Below are 14,508 nucleotides of genomic sequence, written 5' to 3' on the forward strand. Positions count from 1 at the left end.
GTTCCCGGGTTCGATTCACGGCGGGGTCAGGGATTTTCTCTACCTCGTGATGTCTGGGTGTTGTGTGCTGTCCTTAGGTTAGTTAGGTTTAAGTAGTTCTAAGTTCTAGGGGACTTATGACCACAGCAGTTGAGTCCCATAGTGCTCAGAGCCATTTCCTAAAACAGAATCCAAAGACAGCACAATATCTACGTAAAGACTTGCTAGTCAACTACAATGCATTTTTCCTTTGAGCTTTATATATTTTTTCTCTATGTGGCCACTGATTCCTTCTTTTTAGATATTATACAATATTATTGATGTACACAACATTTTTCATTAACAAGAAGGCACTTCCCCTGCCTACAGCAGATTTAATTTCCATTCGGCTAGTAACACAAAATATAATACAAATAGTGCAATACATATACTGAACAGGCCAAAAGACTGGTGCACCTGCCTAGTATAGTGTAATGCCCCCGCGAGCACGCAGAAGTGCCGCAACACGACGTACCATGGACTTGACTAATGTGTCTGAAGTAGTGCTATAGCGAACTGACACCATGAATCCTGCACGTCTGTCCATAAATACGTGAGAGTACGAAGGGTGGAGATCTCCTCTGAACAGCACATTGCAATGCATGCTAGATATGTTCAATAATGTTCATTCCTGGAGAGTCTGCTGACCAGCGGAAAATTGTTTCTGGAACAACTCTAGCAATTCTGGACATGTGGGGTATCGCGTTGTTCTGTTGTAATTACCCAAATACGTGGGAATGCACAATGGATATGAATGGATGCAGGTGATCAGACAGGATGCTTTCGTACTTGTCACCTGTCAGAGTCGTATCTAGGCGTATCAGGGGCCCATATCACTCCAACTACACACGTACCGCACCTTTACAGAGCCTCCACCAGCTTCAAAAGTCTTCTGCTGACATGCAGGGTTAATGGATTCATGAGGTTGTCTCCATACCCGTACACGTCCATCCGCTCGACACAATTTGAAACGAGTCTCGTCTGACCGTGCAATATCTTTCCAGTCATCAACAGTCCAATGTCAGTGTTGATGGGCCCAGGCGATGCATAAAGCTTTTTGTCGTGGAGTCATCAAGGGTATAAGAGTGGGCCTTATATAAAGCCATATCAATTATGTTTCGTTGAATGGTTGGCACGCTGACACTTGCTAATGGCCCAACACTGAAATCTGCGGCAATTTGTGGAGGGTTGCACTTCTGTCACTTTGAACGATTCTCTTCAGTCGTCGTTGTAGAATTTTTCCCGGCCGCAGCGACATCGGAGATTTGATATATTACTGGACTCCTGATATTCACTATACACTCGTGAAATGGTCGTACGGGAAAATCCCCACTTCATCGCTAGCTCGGAGATGCTGGTCCCATCGCTCATGCGCCGACTATAACACCATGTTCAAACTCAATTAAATCTTGATAATATATTTATATATATATATATATATATATATATATATATACATATATATATATATATATGTATGTATATTGGTTGCTGCTCTTTTATTGAAAGCGTACATTTTTTTTTTCAAATGGAAATGATAATTACAAAAATGCAAATGACACTGTTTTAGTAATAAATGATGTCATAGCGGCCAAGAGGGGTACGTAAAAATGTTAGCTGCAGCCACATGATAGTCACCACTTGATAGCAGCCAAATAGCATTCGACCTAAACTCTCAGACGTTAAACCATTTGGTGAGAGTCGATGATCAAGAATACTGTATGAGCATATATCGCTGTGGGATCATGCATTTCTACATCTACAAACCTCTTTTACTGGTGAGTTGAAAATCTTCATCTCTTCAGCCTCATCCACCATCTGTTATCATCTTGCCCTAAGACAAAATCTCCTAACGAAACTGTGGCGGTTGACCAATACTATTCAGTTCTCTCTTAGAGTGGGGCAGTAGACAGAAATTCTCTACCACTCTCATTTCATCCAACAGAAATAGCTGCACGTCCACACTCACGAGTCTCCTTAATTTAAACATCTACAACTGCAGCCGTCTCTTGCCCTCAATGGCTGTGTCCCATGCTGAGTGCTTGGTGTTTTTCACTTTCCTTCGCAGATTCTATCTCTTCTAAAAGACATTCTTTAAACTCCTTGTGCACTGAAAGTTTAGATTGTGCTGTGTGCTTTTGGCCTACCATCCTAGCAGTAAATGCTCAGGATCCTCGCTACTGTAGAAAAACGGCACTCATTTCCGAGCATGTGTAGGTAACTGTCTGAATCCTAGCTTCCAGCAGAAACATCTTTATGGTCTGTGTGATGTGCTCCCGTCCGTGCTCTTATGCATTCCCAAAGCTGGACAGCCGTCCTAAGTTGCAGAAATGCACTCCAAGGACCCATCAGTCCAAAGGATTAAAGGAAACAGCCCATATGAGATTTGCAATCACTGCTGTTACACTTAATTGTGTGCATGCTTTCATTCAGTACTAGTAATTTAAATGAATTTGCTATCTTCATTCGCATAATCGTTTTGCAATATATGTTATGGAACAGCTTTTAGAACCTTTAGACCAATACAAATAAGAAAATATTACCTCCATGCACCAACATATTCCAAATGTCAGAAGGTTAAGTGTCAATGTTGTTGAAAATCTGTAAATAAAGTCCATTTTTACACAGACTACAGAACTGTTCCAATGATGACGATCGTTTCAATAAGCTTCTTATACCCCACGCTGTGCCAGCCTCCAAATTTTGATGTTGATGTCTAAAGAAACAGTGACGGATATTTTATAGAATCTGAAGAGGACATTGTACATAAATTGGCTGAAATTTGGAATTTTCTGTATTCTACTCCATAATGTACTCTGGACTTTCCTGAACATTTTGGTATATAATGCATTAAAATCAGACAATTGTGAGACCTTCAAATGATATTTTGAATGTTGACAATTGACTGTCAAATTTCACAGTTATGCATATACTGCCACAGTTGAGCAGTCATATCTTGGAAACTACACAGTCTAGAAGGCTGTGCATTGCTTTGTTTTGTGCCTACTGCTACGTCTCAGAAGTTGACATTACGAATAAACCTAAAAAACCAAGCTGGGTAACAAAAAACTGTCTGATGGCAAGACAATAAAATGTGCTAGAAGACTAATGGGCAAAGTAAGTGATGAATTACATGAATATTATGGGAAGGCCATTAGAGATAATTGTGAAAATTTAGAGCAGATGAAAAGAGCTGTGGAGCACTTTCTTTCGTCGAATATCAGCCAGTGAAAAGTCATGTCATGCTTTGAGTCCACCTGTACCAAATACTTGGTGTAAATATAGGCAAGCTGACTTTTCTGGCACCCTGCATGAATTTACACAGAAACACTCTCTTCCTTTGACGGTTATGGAGGCAATCAAACCTATTTGCAGAGATGTAGCAAAACCTGAGCTACTAAAGAAGTTTTTACATGGGAAGACCCAGAACGTGAATGAGTCCGTCAATAATGTTGTGTGGTGCTGTGTACGTAAAAATGTATTTGTTGGCCTTATGACTAAAGTTCGCAGTGTCTGATACTGTAATAACTTTTAATGGTGGAGACTATGAAAGACAAGGTTCTGGAGAAGTTAGGGGTAAAATTTGGACAGAACACAGCTAAAGGACTGCGGGAACTGGATGAGCTTCGTGTACGTGAAGCAGAGTTAGCTGCTCAACAAATGACAAAAGAAGCGAGAAAGGAAAGGAGGAGGCAAGCACTGGGCTGTTGTGACGCTGACGAAGATACAGACTATGGGCCAGGGCAATTCTAGTGCATAAAAGTCGCAGAAGTGTGAGTCTGTATAAGAATTTGTAATAAAAAGTTTTAAACCTCAATATCTCTTAACTACATTTTATGCAATAAATGATGCTTTTTCTAAAAAAGTACTGATGGTAGAGACATGAAATTTTCACAGCATGCCATGTGTGAGATTCAACACATATAGAACTAGAATAAATAAAATATCCTGAGTTGTTTTGTTTTTACGTTCATTTACTTACAAAATTCTGTCAAAAATTGAGTGTTTGAGAAAAAGATAACATGCCCCACATTTTAGTAATAATTCTAGTTCAGTGTATCTAGAAAGGTGCATTCAATAATCATAGAAAATTGGAAGTTGGTGTCTTAACAAGTTTCCAGGATAATGGGTCACAAAATTCGATAATATAACATTGGTGGCAGAGAACATACAATGTCCCTTTAACAAAATGGAGCGTTTTTCATGACTTCAGGTGATTAGCAGTGTTTAAAGGCATTGGCACTAATGTAGCAAGTCAGTCTGTCACCTGTATTCAACGTAGAGTGATGACCCAGTGTTCAAAGCACTGAAGTTATATGTGGGGCCGCGCGGGATTAGCCGAGCGGTCTCAGGCGCTGCAGTCATGAACTGTGCGGCTGGTTCCGGCGGAGGTTCGAGTCCTCCCTCGGGCATGGATAATTTAGATTAAGTAGTGTGTAAGCTTAGGGACTGATGACCTTAGCAGTTAAGTCCCATAAGATTTCACACACATTTGAACATTTGATATGTTGGAAAACAGAGCACAGATCTAAATCAAGCCAGTACGACTTAAGTTTCGGATGGCTTCGCTAAACCTATTCTGGAGAATGCAGGTTGGTTACTTCGAAACCACCCGATCTTTATACTAACACTAAAAATCCTGAGATCCTCCGTCCAATTCTAGAATTTGATACGTTTCGTGACACTTCTCTGATGTCCCACTATGATTTGAACTCGCGAAAAATTACGAATAGCACCCTGGTTCGGTGTCCACGTTACACTGTAGGCTCCTTTGTAAATGACGGGGTGAATCAGTTCAGAGGCCAAAGGAAGAGAAAGATATGTCACATGCAATTGCTCAGCCTTCTTGTAGAGGATATTATTTTCTCTAGTAACCAGGTAACTAACGAAATTCTGCGTTCCTTTTTCATCACAGTGGTTTCTGCTTTCGTGCAGGCTCTGGCTTTGAAGGATGCCCCTGGCAAACTGTACGCCCTGGAAGCGGACCTCAGCAAAGAGGAGAGCATACTGGCCGTTTTCAAGTGGATCAGAGAGAACCTGTCTGGAGTGGACATCCTCGTCAACAACGTCGCCGTCTTGGTTGACGAAGACCTGACAAGTATGTACAAAGTTCCTTGCTATCAGCTAAACCGCCAATCTGTATTCAAATGATAAGGAACGACAGCAATGCCTTACATGTACCAATTTGTCACTAAATTGCTTAGCGTTCTCTTCATGTCGCCATGCTTACATCATTTCTCTGTACTTCTCTTTCTAGAGCCAGTTGTGGTTAGGATATCCACATGAAACTTTTTTCAATGGCCGTTTAATATATTCCATTAATCATGTCAGTTTTTACATACAGATATATCACACAGTTTATTTCCGTATTCAATTAATGTATCTACAATCGATACGAAGACTGCATAGTCTCAGCATCATGTACCAAATACGCCTAAAAAATCGAGTGGTGTTCTTAACCAAGAGCACCCAAAGTAGCTAGAAGAGATTTGGTTTTCTGGATAGAGGTTTTGAGTAGCACGCTGAAATCAAGACTGTCTGCTCTTCTTACCGTGTCCTTTTCAACACGAATGCTCGTTGTACTTCTGGCACCAGAGCTTTAAGCATAAGCCATCTAACTGTTTGTACAGTTTTCCTATGGGGTCCTCTCGTAGTCCACTACTGGCTGAAATATCAATGGAATACTTCTTGAGCAAATAACTTTTGAGTGCAAATATTACGTGTATGATATACTGTTTACATCGACAGGCACTACAGCACAATACTTTCTTTTTTAGCTTAGTCAACATAAAAACGTTCAGATCACAGCGGAGATTGGCAATAAATCCATAAACTTCCTAGACCCAACCGTCGACGTCAGTTCACTAACACGTTCTTTCAAAAAATTACACAAAAAACAGAACTACAGACACTGCCCCAGGACAGTGTATGGTAACCTTTGCTGTTCATATCGTATGTTAAAGACCTTGCAGACAACGATAACAGTAACCGCAGATTTTTTACAGGCGATACTGCTTCCTATAAAGAAGTACTGTATAAGATAAGCTGCATAAATATTCAGTCAGATCTTGATAAGATTTCAAAATGCTGCAAAGATTGGCAACTTGCTTTAAACGTTCAGAAATGTAAAACTGTGCACTTCACAAAACGAAAAAGCGTAGTATCCCGTGACGGTAATATCGGTGAGTTACTGTTGAATTCGGCCAGCTCATACAAATATCTGGGTGTGTAACTTTGTAGGGATATGAAATGGAATGACCACATAGCCTCAGTCGTGGGTAAAGCAGGTGGTAGACATCGCTTTTTGGTAGTACACTGGAGAAGCGCAATCAGTCTACATAGGAGATTGCGTACAAATCACTCACGTGACTGTTCCTAGAATATTGCTCAAATGTGTGCGACCCTTACCAGATAGGACTAAAAGGTGATACTGAATCTGTACTGCGAAGGGCAGCACGAACGGTCACAGGATTGTTTGATCCGTGGGAAAGTGTCGCAGAGATACTGAAGAACTGGCAGATTCTTGAAGATAGACATTAACTATCCTTAGAAAGTCTCCTAACAAAGTTTCAAGAACTGGCTTTAAATAATGGCTATAGGAGTGTACTACGCTTGCCTAAATGTCGCTCACGTAGGGGTCGTGAGGATAAGATTAGAATAATTACAGCATGAACAGAGACGTTCAAACAATCATTCTTAGTGCGCTCCATACGTGAATGGAACGGGAAGAAACCCTAATAACTGGCGCAATGGAACGTACCCTCTGCCATGTACTCAACGGTGGTTTGCAGAGTATAGATGTAGATGTAGAAATAATACCTTCTTGCTCACAATACCCAGTAGCACACAAAGATGCAAATTTCGACTCACTGTCGCACTTTGCCATATTTGTTCCAATGTCCAAGACAGATTTCAAAGCAGAATCTCTGACACAGTAAAATTTATCGCTTTAACCAATTGCTATACTCCTACCATGAATAACTGTATCTTTCACAGAAAAGAAAAATTGAAAATAATGCCTCTCTTCCAAGCTCGCTCTGCTTTTCCTTCCTGAATTTCCAGGAAATGGTGAACACTCCCATACCTAGGACAGATATCACAAACTGTTGACAAAACAATGAAATCCTGCAGTTTTCTGTTGCGGGAGGAACACAACACCCCAGTATATTTTCAGTAGTAACGAAAAGACTCAATTACTAGCCAACAACGGGGTATGCAAAATTACTTGTCCCATTTGTGATAAGTTTTACATTGAGCTCAGTAGCCAACAAATGGGGTATACAAAATTACTTGTCCCATTTGTGATAAGTTTTACACTGAGCTCAGTAGTTCAGTTGGTAGAGCAGTTGTCCGCGAAAGGCAAAAGTCCCGAGTTCGAGTCTCGGTCCGGCACACAGTTTTAATCTGCCAGGAAGTTTCATGTCAGCGCACACTCCGCTGCACAGTGAAAATCTCATTCTGGAATCATCCCCCAGGCTGTGGCTAAGCCATGTCTCCGCCATATCATTTCTTTCAGGAGTGCTAGTTCTGCAAGATTCGCAGGAGAGCTTCTGTGAAGTTTGGAAGGTAGTAGACGAAGTACTGGCAGAAGCAAAGCTGTGAGGACGGACCTTGAGTCGTGCTTGGGTAGCTCAGTTGGTAGAGCACTTGCCCGCAAAAGGCAAAGGTCCCGAGTTCCAGTCTCTGTCCGGCACACAGTTTTAATCTGGCAGGAAGTTTCAAGTTTTACATTGGTTAACCGGGCAGAGACATAGCAGCTAGGCTGGATGAACATGAACGCAGCCAGAGATAGCAGAATTTCGACTTCAGACACAATGGCACCTCCTTGCTTACAAACACCCAGTAGCACGAGAACACACAGATTTTGACCTACGAGTAATGGCGCACCGTCTCTCCTCTGCTCCCATGTACAAAGAAGAATTCAAAGCAGATATAGACACAATATAATTTATTGCCTCAGACAACAGCTGTAACCCTGTCTAGAATGACAACATCTTGTACGGGAAAAACTGAAAATTATGCCCATCCGAGTTTCCTCTCCTGTTCCTCCCGATGTCTGCATGAAGTGGTGTGCAATCCCATACGTATGACAAATACAAAATGCCATCAGATCACTCAAATCCGGCAATTTCTTATTATCACAGGAACCCCAGGGCCCAGTATACTTTCAGTAAAAACGAGAAGTCTCAGTCACTTGCCAACGGCGGGTATATCGTGTCATTTGTCCCCCTTGTGATAAGTTTTATGTTGGTCATTCTGACAGAGGCATAACAACCAGGCTGGCTGACCGTAAAACGCATCCAGCGGTAGCAGAATTCTGACTTCACACGTATGAGGAGCATGTAGTGAGCCAGGACCACAGCTACCAGTTACTGTTCCATGTCCTCCACTTAACTAACCAAGGCCAAGCGCTAGAAATTGACGAGCATCTGGCCCAAAGTCCTGATTTAATATTAAACAACCAACACAGTTCACTACACCTCTCTTCCAACCATCACTTAATACTCACAGTTTTCTACTGCTCCCCGCACTGCCTATTCCATTCTATTCCACCATTTCTCCTGTATTTATTCATTTTATTGTGACTGTCTATTCACTTCACATGTTCTGTTTTTGGGGTTCCACACGTCAATCGGTGAAAGCGGTATCCTTGTAGTACTACTGTGTTGCCCATCTCTCTGTGTGGCCGTTATAAACCCTTTTCCTCAGGAACAGTCACACGTATCAATTTGAAATTTTGTCACACACTAAGGCCCACAGAGCCTTAGCGGTGTAAGACACGGATATTAAGTCACAAATTTCTATTCTCTCAAACTCACACTTCAAAACCTGTAGGATATTTCCTGTTGACCTAGAATCATGAAATTTGGCAAGAAGCAAGGTTTCACAGTACACATAAAGGAAAAATATCCTAAAACTGTAAGTCTGTAATTGTGTCACACAAAAACAGTAATTTATATACGTACACTTTCATTTTCGAGGTTTAATTAAATATTTTTCTGTTTCGTTCGCTTTATATTTATTTACAGTTTAACTTTGCGTTTTTAATTGCAAATCAAATATATGTGCAGTATTTAATAATCATTTTCTGAGCATTGCTGGTGAATTAAATAAAAATTTAGTTTCTACAGGAAATCATATAACTTTATTGGCAAATGCCTTTCCGAGATTGATGTCTGAAATACTCCTCTGTGATACCGACAAGAGGGAGATTGAGTCAATAATTAAATCACTGAAGACTAAGGACTCTCATGGTTATGATGGAGTCTCTAGCAAATATTAAAGTACTGTGCTGCACATGTTAGCCCTGTATTTAGCCATATTTGTAATTTTTTCTTTAGGAAGGGTCAGTTTCCTGAACGATTAAAGTACTCAGTAGTAAAGCCGCTTTATAAAAAGGGAGAAAGGGATAATGTAGATAATTTTAGGCCTATTTGTATGCCATCAGCGTTTGCAAAAGGTATTGAAAAGGCTATGTATGTAAAAATAATTGATCATTTTATATCATACGATTTGCTATCAAATGTACAGATCGGCTTTAGAAGTCGTTTAACAACTGAAAATGCTATATTCCCTTTCCTTGTGAGGTACTGGATGGGCTAAACAAAAAGTTTCGAACGCTTGGGGTATTGTTTCATTTTACTAAGGCAATTTATTGTGTTGATCACAAAATATTGCTCCAGAACTTGGACCATTATGGAGTACGGGGAGTAGCTCACAATTGGTTCACCTCTTACTTTAGCAACAGGCAGCAAAAGGTCATTAATCACAATGTTGATAATGGCTGTGATGTGGGATCTGAGTGGGCTACTGTCAAGTGGGGGGTGTCCCAGGGATCAGTGTTGGGGCCACTCCTGTGCCTTATTTATATAAATGATATGCCCTCTAGTATTACGGGTAACTCTAAAATATTTCTGTTTGCTGATGACACTAGCTTGGTAGTAAAGGACGTTGTGTGCAACATTGGCTCGGTTTCAAATAGTGCAGTACATGACCTAAGTTCATGGCTTGTAGAAAAGAAACTAACGTTAAATCACAGTAAGACTCAGTTCTTACAGTTTCTAACACACAATTCAACAAAACCTGACGTTTTAATTTCACAGAACGGGCATATGATTAGTGAAACTGAACAGTTCAAATTTCTATGTGTTCAGATAGATAGTAAACTGTCGTGGAAAGCCCACGTTCAGGGTCTTCTTCAAAGACTTAATACTGCCATTTTCACTATTCGAAAGGTATCAGAAGTGAGTGATACTTCGACACGAAAATTAGTCTACTTCGCTTATTTTCATTCACTTATGTCGTATGGTATTATGTTTTGGGGTAACTCTTCCCATTCTAGAAGGATATTTTTGGCTCACAAGTGGGCGGTTCGGGCAATAAGTGGCGTGAGTTCACGAAGCTCTTGTCGACCTCTTTTCACGAGTCTGGATATTTTGACATTGGCCTCTCAATATGTACATTACTTACTGTCGTTTCTTGTTACCAATATTAGTTTATTCCCAAGAATAAGCAGCCTTCACCCGGTTAATACTCGGCAGAAATCAATCTTGCATTTGGATCGGACTTCCTTAACTCCTGTGCAAAAAGGTGTGCAGTATACTGCTGCATTTATTTTCAATAAGCTGCCATTCGAATTCAAAAATCTTAGCAGTAATCCACGCGCTTTCAAATCGAAACTGAAGAGTTTCCTCATGGGTCGCTCCTTCTATTCTGTCGAGGAGTTCCTTGAAAAATTAAGCTGATTCTTATTGTATTGCTGATAGCGTTTACTTAAACTTATAAGCTGACATTTTTCAGGTTCATGAACATTTATTTTTATCTGTTATTACTTTTATGTTGTAATTTCATGTACTGACACGTTCCATGACCTTTGAGATTTGCTCCTCAATTTGGTCCTACGGAACTTGACGTGTAAATAAATAAATTATAACAGCGGTGTCAAAGATGACATTTTCTCTTAGGTCGTTCCTCACGCTACGTATAAAATCTTTTTCAGTGTTGTTCAAGAATATTGTACGATAATCAGTTCGTCTGATGGTTTGCAATGCCAAAAAGTGGTTCGCAAAATAAATTATTACTGTAGAAAATACACAATATTGTACTTTACAATTATAAGGAAAAATGTGTTGAATGAAGAAGCCACGGAAGAATCTGTTAACATGTTTTTCCGAAGTAGTCGCCAGACACACATCTTGTTTCAAGTGATCTGGGCCGGAATTACAAACTTTGTGACGATGGCAGGCACTCAGGGCTCTCTCTCTCTCTCTCTCTCTTTGTGTGTGTATGTGTGTGTGTGTGTGTGTGTGTGTGTGTGTGTGTGTGTGTCTGGATCTGATAGTTTTTTTACAGCACAGTCCATTCCAGAGTGATATGAACTCATTTATTATTTCCTTTGTTTCTACTGTGGCACTTTGTATGAGCCAATATTCTTCTATCTTCTGTTACAACGGAGAGCCAAAGAAAAAGGTGTAGACATGCGTATTCAAATGCACAGGTATGTAAACAGGTAGAATACGCTGCTGCGGTCGGCAGCGCCTATAGAAGACAACAAGTATCTGGCGCAGTTGTTAGATCTGTTACTGGTGCTGCAACGGCAGGTTATCAAGATTTATGTGTGTTTGAACGTAGTGTTACAGTCGGCGCATTAGCAATGGTTCACAGGATCTCCGATTTTCCCGTACGAACAATTCACGAGTGTACCATGAATATCATAAATCCCGTAAAACATCAAATCTCCGACATTACTGCGGCCGGAAAAACATCATGCTAGAACGGGACCAACGACGACTGAAGAGAATCGTTCAACGTGACAGAACTGCAACCCTTTCCCAAATTGCTGCAGATTTCAATGCTGGGCCATCAACCATGTCAGCGTGCGAACTATTCAACGAAACATCATCGATATGGGCTTTCGAAGCCGAAGGCCCACACATGTACCCCTGATGACTGCACGACACATAACTTTATGCCTCGCCTGAGGGCCCCCCCGCAACACCATCATGGGACTGTTGATGATTATAAACTTATTGCCTGGTCGGACGAGTCTCGTTTCATATTGTATCGATCGGCTGGACGTGTACGGGTATGAAGACAACCTCATGAATCCATGGACGCTGTATGTCAGCAGGGGACTGTTGAAGCTGGTGCTCTGTAATGGTGTAGGTCTTGTGCAGTTGGAGTGATACAGGAACCCTCCCTCCCCCATACGCCTAGATACGACTGTGACAGGTGACACGTACGTAAGGATCCAGTCTGATCAGCTACTCGTACATCGATTCATGTCTACTGTGCATTTCGACGGTCTTGAGTAATATCAACAGACAATGGCTCTGAGCACTATGGGACTTAACTTCTAAGGTCATCAGTCCCCTAGAACTTAGAACTACTTACACCTAACTAACCTAAGGACATCACACACATCCATGCCCAAGGCTAGATACGAACCTGCGACCGTAGCGGTCGCGCGGTTCCAGACTGTAGCGCCTAGAACCGCTCGGCCACCCCGTCCGGTGACAATGCGACATCCCACACGTCCAGAACTGCTACAAAGTGGCTCCAGAAACGCTCTTCTGAGTTTCAACGCTTCTGCTGGCCACTAAACTCCCCAGACATGAGCGCATATGGGATGCCTTGCAACGTGTTGTTCAGAAGAGATCACGCCTCTTACTCTTACAGATTTATGGAAAGCCCTTCAGGATTAATGGTGTCAGTTCCCTCCAGCACTACTTCAGACATTATTCGAGTCCATGGTACGTCGTGTTGCGGCACTTCTGCGTGCTCGAGGGGTCCCCAGTTCTGCCAGTCCCTTTTGGCCTTCAGTGTATAATTTCGCGTGGAGTAACGTTGCAACATTAAAAAAAAATTCCGTTTGTTTTTAACTCGCACACACATAGATGGATAGATAAACAGAGAGAGAGAGAGAGAGAAAAGAGTATACTAGTCTGGGTATACACTTCCGCTTGTAAATATGTAATGTTTCTGAATGTGTATGCCGATATTTTCGTTGCTCGCTGAGATAGAATCTCTTATGTACACAGCTGCATCGACGGACTCATGGAGGCGCATGCTGGACGTGAACGTGCTGGGTCTGAGCATCTGCACCAGGGAGGCCATCCAGGACATGATCAGAAGGGGCGTCGACGACGGCTTCGTCATCCACATCAACGGGTGTGTTCCCTACTCCTTTTGCCTACTGACTTCATTAATTTACCCACTCCTGTATCACATTTCACTTACGACCTGGAATACACTGCTAGCTGTGTTCCATAGATTTTAACATGTTATAACAAAATTCTAATGTTATTTTTACTGTTGTTTTCCTAGCAATGACTCCCAAAACCACATGAATTACCACTTAACTATGACTGAATTTAATTTTTATAAAACGGAGAGAAAGACCAGAGTAGAGGACAGAATGCATGAGAATACAGGGTGAAAAGTATTTAAACCGACAAACTCTGGGAGATTGTAGGGGACACTAAAACAAATATTTTTCCCCAATGTCATTTTTTGGTATGAGGAGTATTTAAACCGGTAGATGAAGATTTCTCTGGCGGCAAATTAATTAAACCAACAAACACTTTTCCATTTTTTATGACCAAAAGACAACACATTAACACAACCCAATTTCAATTACCGTAGATTTTCAAAACTGTCTCCATTGACACGTAAACAAAGGTTACGCCGTTGGATCATGTTCTGTCTGACACGGGCAAAAAGCTCAGGAATATCCTGAATTGCTCCTGCTGCTGCTACTATCTGGGCAACCAGATCCTCTTCTGATGCAACAGGAGTTGCGTAAACAAGGTTGCGTATCTCTCCCCACACAAAAAAGTCCAGAGGGGATCGAGCAGGCCATGGTACAGGACCACCTATGCCAGTCCACATTTCTGGTAACCGTCGGTCCAGGAATCGACGCACACGACGACTGAAATGTGCCGGCGCCCCGTCATGTTGGAACCACATGCGTTGTCTTGTAGGGAGCGGGACGTCTTCCAGCAATTCTGGCAACGCTCTGGCGAGAAAATTGTAATAGTGCCTGCCATTTAATGGCCTAGGTAACAGATACGGCCCAATTAAACAGTCCCCAACAACACCGACCCACACATTAACGAAGAACGGCACTTGATGAGCGCTAGTAACTGTGGCATGTGGGTTATCCTCACTCCAAACATGCAAATTGTGCGCGTTGAAGACGCCATGACGCCCGAACATTGCTTCATCGGTAAACAACGCAGAGGATGGAAATGTAGGATGCATTTCACACTGTTCCAGGTACCGCTGCGAAAACTGTGCTCTGGGTGGATAATCAACTGGTTCCAGGTTGTGGACACGCCACAAGTGAAATGGACGTAACAATTGCTCTCGAAGAACTGTTCTTACATTTGTCTGATTCGTCCGTATGTTACGTGCAATTGCACGAGTGCTGATTGAAGGATCCCGCCCCACATGCTCCAAGACAGCTTCCTCAAATTGAAGCGTTCTTAC

General features: G+C 41.7%; 1 protein-coding gene across 1 annotated transcript in view; it reads left to right on the forward strand.

The window, feature by feature from the left end:
- The window catches only part of LOC124711774 (dehydrogenase/reductase SDR family member 11-like), a 45,094-nt gene that overhangs the window by 16,933 nt on the left and 13,653 nt on the right, over positions 1 to 14,508 (forward strand). Inside the window, exons 2-3 of the mRNA XM_047241989.1 lie at positions 4,954 to 5,116; positions 13,059 to 13,188. Of these exons, the coding sequence (XP_047097945.1) occupies positions 4,954 to 5,116; positions 13,059 to 13,188 (293 nt within the window). The remainder of the gene's footprint in view (positions 1 to 4,953; positions 5,117 to 13,058; positions 13,189 to 14,508) is intronic.

The sequence above is a fragment of the Schistocerca piceifrons genome, chromosome 8 (assembly GCF_021461385.2).
Source record: "Schistocerca piceifrons isolate TAMUIC-IGC-003096 chromosome 8, iqSchPice1.1, whole genome shotgun sequence".
In the NCBI taxonomy this organism is placed as follows: Eukaryota; Metazoa; Arthropoda; class Insecta; order Orthoptera; family Acrididae; genus Schistocerca; species Schistocerca piceifrons.